The sequence below is a fragment of the Chenopodium quinoa genome, unplaced genomic scaffold, assembly GCF_001683475.1.
Source record: "Chenopodium quinoa cultivar QQ74 unplaced genomic scaffold, ASM168347v1, whole genome shotgun sequence".
NCBI lineage: Eukaryota > Viridiplantae > Streptophyta > Magnoliopsida > Caryophyllales > Amaranthaceae > Chenopodium > Chenopodium quinoa.
Genome location: NW_018744662.1, coordinates 427,602 through 434,745, shown reverse-complemented (window position 1 = coordinate 434,745; position 7,144 = coordinate 427,602). Strand labels below are relative to the sequence as shown.

Here is a 7,144-nt window from a genome sequence, read left to right as displayed (position 1 = left end):
ATTTCTCATCGAATTTGGTTTAATACGGCCAAATTCGACCATGAAACCTCTAGATCTAAAGATTTCATGGTTGATTTTGATCGTAAAAACTATCAATTTGAATGAAATAGACCATGAGAAGAGGAACAAGAGGAAAGGCGTGAGAAAGAGAGAACATCGGTGACGTCGGATCTAGACATAGTAGGTGATAAGCGTGTCGCGTACCTAACAAAAATAACCGAACTAACTCTACTATGTAGTTGAGCAAGTACGGGTGGAATCCCAAGAGACTAAGGACTAACTAATTAAACATACTCAAATTAATACTAAGCAAGTAACCAATCAATATCAAGAAAACTATACTATAACAATTCCCGAACCGGAAATCAAAGCCCAACTCCTTCACGCCATTCTCTCTCCCCCTCCTTCCCCAATTTCTTCTTATTGCTGGCGAAATCAAGTTAATCTACGTCCCCAAACTAACCTAAGTCCAGATCTAAATCATCCCCACCCTAACCCTAAACCTGCCTAAGCTGGCCACAACCACCACAAACCCAGCGCCACCTACCTACCACACGCACAACACCTACCACACGCACCACCAACACCACTACCCCCATATCATACCACCACTACCTAAAAAAAATTATAATAAATTAATGCAAAAGGGTAACACATATCTTATGAAATCTTCAACTTTTGGTTTATATGGTTAAAGTCGACCATGAAAACCCCAGATGTGGAGTTTTCATGGTCGAATTCGACCTAAAAACCCATTAATTTGTTGTGTCGTGGTTAAATTCGATCAAAATAAAGCCGTGGGGAGGGGGTTTCATGGGCGGTTGATGTTGGTGTTTCTTGGGGAGAGAGAGGAGGACAGAGAGAGAAGAGGAGGACGGAGAGAGGGAAAGAAAAGAGAAAGAGGAGGGAGAAAAAAAAGATACCGAGAAAGAGGAGCGAGAAGGTAGGCAGAGATGAGAGAGAAAGAGAATGAGGAGATTAGAGGAGAAATAATGAGAAGAGGGGAGAGGAGAAGAGATAGAATTAGGTTGGTTTTTTTTTTAATTTTTTTTTTTATATTTATCTATTTGATTTAATTTTTATTTTTTGGTGGCTGACGTGGAGGTAGTTAGGGTGGCTAAGGAGGGAGTGGTGGTCAGAAGGTGATAGCGAGGATGGCTGGATCTCACTAACGGAATTACTAAGGGTTAAATAACAGCAATTTTTAAAAAACTTGCTTTTACATGGTACTCCCTCCGTCTCCGAAAAAACGATTCATTTGGGGTGATTTTGCGGGTATTAAGAAACTTTATTTTCAAGTACAAATGTATTGGAAAATACAAGTAATTAATAATTTACAAGTACAAATGTATGGTAAAACACAAGAAAAATTAATGGTGGCTGGAGAGAAAAAAAAAGTTTAGAAATTTAGAGAGGAGATGACACAAAGATCTGAAAAAATACAAGGGTAAAATAGGAAGAAGGAGCTATATGACAAAATATTTGAGGATATATTGGTAATTTTGTGATTTTAATAGATGTTGAGAAAAACAAATGGGTTATTCTTTTTGGGACTAAAATTAGGCTAAATGGGTCGTTTTTTCGGGGACGGAGGGAGTAATAAAATAAAATAATTTTTTTTTCGATATTAAAAATGAAATGCATGTGTTTTTACTGCTAGCAAAAATGAAAATTTCCTAAAAATTATGTAGTATCAATTTTTCATTATTGTAAGGGGGTGTAAATGGGAATTGAGGGTGGGAATGGGATTTTTAATCTCAAATTTAAAAAAAAAATCTCTTGTTTGTTAAAGGAGATTGGGAATAAAAAAGGGAATGGGATTGGGAATAAATGGGGTGAATTCCCACCAATTTATTACCTAGGAAGGGTAGGTAATAAATGTGTGGGAATGGGAATAAGTGGAAAATGATTTTTTTGCCATTAATGAAAAGAATGGAGAAGAAAGATTAGTAAGAGTAGTTTTGTATTTTTGTTATTTATTCCTCATCTATTCCCATCCACAATCCAAACAAAGTATTGTTTTTATATATTCCCAACAATCAATTCTCAATCCCATTCCCACATTTTAATCCCCAAACTCCCATTCCCATATCCCAAACGCTCATAAATAGATTTTTTTTTTGACGGGAAGCAATCACTTATTATAAATCAAACCATGAGGCTCAAATCAGCCACCACAAATTCAGTTACATCAGGAGGAAATTTCTCCATCCAAACACGAAAGCCAACAAAATTGATACTACACTTAGCAAGGGCATGAGCAACTTTGTTCCCACCTCTCTTCACAAAAGAATAACAGCAACTCTGACACAATTGAGCAAGCTTCAACATATCATTAACAATCACCCCAAAAGTCGTAGGGGTAGTCAAACCTTTCACAAGATGGTTGTGCAGCTTCAAGCAATCCGTTTCCAAGCTAACACACCTAAACCCAGCCTCCATTGCAATATATAACGAATGGCGCATCATCGCTAAGGCCTCCACCACATCCACATCAAAACAGCCATCAATTTTACTACAAGTAGAAGCAACCACATCCCCGACTGAGTCACGCATAACACCTTCCAAGCCCACCCCACTAGGAGAAAAAACTGCAGCATCGGAATTGATTTTGATTATCCCAGCCAGGGGGGGTTTCCACACACACTCAAATGTTGGAGGAGAAGGATTAGTATTGCATACTTCTTTGGCGTGTTCGAACTCACCCACCATACCTACAGCTTTGCGAATCACTTTGATTTTATCAAGCCTTTTCCTATCAAAAGCCCATCTATTTCGACGAAGCCAAACTCCCCAAGCAATGCACCAGAAAATACACCCCCAACCCGGGTCTTTGTACTTCACTCTCACCGAGCAGCACCACTCTCGAAAGCTATCCCCTACATAATTTCCCACCTCCAAACGCAAAGGGGAAGTGTACCAAATAAACCTTGCATCTTCACAATGCACCAACATGTGCAGCGTACTCTCACAACATTCACCACACATAGGACAACGCACATCAACCTCCATACCTCGACGAACCAGATTACTACGGGCAGCCACAACATCCTTGATAGCCCTCCACGCAAAAAGTTTAATTTTTTGTGGAATTTTAGCACGCCATATAACTCTTCCCTACATTCTTTCTAACGCCTTTGATAGTAGCTCCATCCCCTACATTCTTTCTAACGCCTACATTCTTTCTAACGCCTTTGAGAAGAACCTCACGAGCCCCTAAAATGGACCTCCACGTATAACTCGAATTCAAGTTAATTTTTGCCTCCAAGAACGATGAGTGAGGAAAATACTTCCCTTTTAAAACCTTGGCCATCAAAGAGTCTTGATTAGAAAGAATACGCCATGCTTGCTTCGCTAGAAGGGCCTTATTAAAATTCCTCATTTTCGAAATCCGAGATCCCCTTGATTCTTCGAGGAGTATATTTTCTCCCAAGCATCCCAGCAAATCTTCTTCTCCTCCCCTTTTTGCCCCCAAAAAAACCGTCTACATAATTTTTCCACCATCTCTAAAATACTAGCCGGAATTAAGAAGCATTGCATAGCATAAGACGGGATAGCTTGGGCAATAGATTTAATCAAAATTTCCTTCCCGACTTGAGATAAGTACTTCTCTTTCCACTCTTTAAGTTTCTTCCAAATCCGATCCTGAATATTCTGAAAACTTGTTTCTTCGATCCACCAATGTAAGTTGGTAAACCAAGATATTTATCATGTCCCTCTACAGCCTTAAAAGACAACTTCATATGAAGCATGTTTTTCCGTTCTTGCTCAATGTTTTGGCTAAAAGACACATCCGATTTATCCATATTCAGTTTCTGACCCGAAGCCACTTCATAAGTAGAAAGAATCCCAAGTACCGTATCAACTTCCTCCTCCGTTTCTCTCACAAACAGCAGGCTATCATCCGCAAAAAATAAGTGGGAAATAGGTTGTACATGTCTCCCAATTTTAACCCCGTGAATGAGTTTCCTGCTTTCTGCATCTCTAAGCAAAGCCGTTAAACCCTCCGCACACAAAATAAACAAGAAAGGAGAGATGGGATCATCCTGTCTAAGTCCCCAACTAGACTTGAATTTTCTCGACGGCTGGCCATTCACAAGCACATCAAACGAGGCAGTACTAACACACTTCATGATCAGAGCTACAAAATCTTCTGGCATTCCCAATTTTAGCATCATTTTCTGCAAAAATTCCCATTCTACTCTGTCAAACGCCTTGCTTATGTCAAGTTTAAGGCCCAAATAGCCTTTCTTTCCTTTTTTTTTCTTTCTGAGGTAATGAAAACACTCATAAGCCACCAACACATTATCCGTAATCAGACGACCCGGAACAAAACCACTCTGTGACTCATGAATAATATAAGGAAGCACCAACTTCAATCTATTTGCAAGCATCTTAGTGACAATTTTATACAAAACATTACACAAACTTATCGGTCTATAAGCAACAGGAGACTCACACTTTTTTTTTCGGAATTATCACAATGTGAGTCTGATTAATAGAACCTACATCCCCATCATTATTAACAATATCCAACACTTTTGCAACTACATCATTCCCCACAATATCCCAAAATTTCTGATAAAAAATTGCAGACATACCATCGGGCCCAGGGGCCTTTGTAGGGTGCATTTGGAATAGGGTCGTGCGAACCTCCTCAGCATGAAATGGGGCATTCAAAGTCGTGTATTGTCTCTCATCTATGATAGGTATGACTTTTTCCATCACAGGCTCTGTCTCAATGTTGCTGCTTCTAGCAAAAAGATCCACAAAATAGCTCACAAAAGTTTCTGAAATTTTCTCTTCAATGTCATATGAGTTGCCCGCCGCATCTTTTATGTGAGCAATATTGTTTCGTGCTTCTCGTTGCTTGGCCTTTTGATGAAAAAAATACGTATTTTTGTCACCGTGCTTCAACCAATCTTGCCTACTACGCTGCTTCCAATACATTTCTTCCCTCTTTTCCAACTCATCCATCCGATCATCAAGAGCCCTCATTTGGGAAATCACCTCCTCCGATTGATACTCACCCATCAAGAATTTCATTTGGGCTTTACATGCATCTAGCTCTTTTACAAAATCTCCAAATTTCTCCCTACTCCAAGAACTAAGCCTCGCAGAAGTAAAGGCTATTTTTGAACACAAGTCCCCTCCATACTCCCAAGCAGATAAGATTATCTCAGCACAATTTTCATCTCGTAGCCACATTTCCTCAAAACGATACAATTTTTTTTTCCTTTTTTTTCTTTTGTTTTGGAACAACTTCTTTGATGCATACAAGAATAGGTAAGTGGTCGGACCTTCTCTTCGTAAGATGCGTGACAAAAGATCCCAAAAATAAATCCCTCCAAGCCCGGTTTGCAAGGAATCTATCTAATCTTTCTTGAATATTCTCCACCCCACCTCTATTATTGGTCCATCTAAAATCATGACCAATAAAACCCAAATCTTCCAAGTGGCAAGCAGTCACAGTATTACGAAAGATGGAAGCTTCCTCAAGGCAAAAGTCACAGCCTCCCTGCTTCTTGCCCGAGTGCAGCATCAAATTGAAATCACCCCCCACAAGCCATGGTTTGTTTGAAACATCCCACAACCCCTCCATGAGTAACCTCGTTCGATATTTATTTTCCTCCTCGGGATGACCGTAAACACCAGTAAAACGCCACTCATCATACTCCTTCGACCTTACCCACGCATCTATGTGATTAATAGAATATGTCCTCAACGACATATCTACTCCATCTTTCCAGAACAAAGCCAGACCCCCCTTTCTACCTCTCCCTTCTCCCTCACACTCAACAATAAAGCCCGAGGTGAACTTTATTTTATTTTTAATTTTTCCATCTCAAAAGCTTTTAACTTAGTCTCCGAAAGAAAAACAATCTGGGGATTCTCAAGAAAAACTATGCGTTTTAACGCATTTACTGCAACGACACTCCCCAAGCCCCTGCAGTTCCAAGAGAGGATGTAACTCATTTGTCACCGAGAGCCCAAATAGTGGGGCTCGCCACATTTTCATCAGACACAGACGTCACTCTTCTCTTATTCCCTTCTAATTCCTCACCACCCTTCATTTCAACATTATTATTAGTGTCACACTCCTTCCTTTTACCTCCAGCAAGAGCAACACCACTCCCCATACTATGATCATCATCCCTCAACAACCTTCTCCATCCCTTCGAAATCTTCCCACTGCCCTCACCACTGCTGCCCTTAGTTATAAGCTTATCATGCTCCACCTCCGAAATAATCCCACTGGTAAAACGAAATATACTACTCCCCAAATCTTCCCCTTGCGCCACCTGAGAATCATTACTCTCAATAGGATTTTTTTGAGCATAAACCCACCTCTCCAATCTTACTAACCATCTCCTGTAATTGAGCAGAAACTTCAGAGTTCACAGGAGACTTCTTCGGTTTTGTTACAAACAAGGCTCTCGCTGATTTGTTTTGTTCCAACCCCTCTTTATCCTCTCTAAGACCCATACTATACTTCAAGGAGACGCTTTCATCCAGGCACCAAAAGAAATGTTCGGGTTATCGGCTTCTTTATGGTCATCACAGTCCTTAATCTCATGTCCCATGAGTCCACAAAAGTAACAGAACAACGAAGGCTTCTCATATTTTATCTCAAACAATTCCTCAATTCCTCCCCTAAGCTTTAATTTCACATGTTTAGCAAGAGGTTTTCTAACATCAATCAACAATCGAATACGTATTGATTTATCAATGCCCACACGAGAATCACTGTCCAGTTTAATAAACACACCCAATTTGTTGCCAATTTTCTCAAGATTAGCAATATTTAGCCTTCCTTTAAGAGGGAGATTATAGATTCTAACCTACATTGGCAAGTGAAAGAGTTGGATATCATAAGGTTTTACCGAGTCTGTCGTCTCCCCAAGAAGAAGCGCATGTTTGTCAAAATGCCAAGGTTGCTCTTCGAGGACTATGTGTTTGTCACGCCAGTGAAAGAATTGGAACATGAAGAGGTTCTTGCCAATATTTGTGATGTCCACACCATACTTAGGTTGCCAGACTCCTTTGATTGTGGAAATAAAAGCATTGGTATTGACATTACGGTTCGTCCAAATCTTCCCAACAAGGGCAAGTTCTACACGAGCGTCTTCATCGTCCTCACCAA

At 40.0% G+C, this 7,144-nt stretch overlaps 1 protein-coding gene across 1 annotated transcript; it reads right to left on the bottom strand.

The window, feature by feature from the left end:
• Nucleotides 1-2,148: 2,148 nt before the first annotated feature.
• LOC110701784 lies at nucleotides 2,149-3,012 on the bottom strand. The gene has a single exon (XM_021879413.1). The coding sequence runs from the start codon at nucleotides 3,010-3,012 to the stop codon at nucleotides 2,149-2,151; it is 864 nt and encodes a 287-aa protein (XP_021735105.1).
• Nucleotides 3,013-7,144: the final 4,132 nt, after the last annotated feature.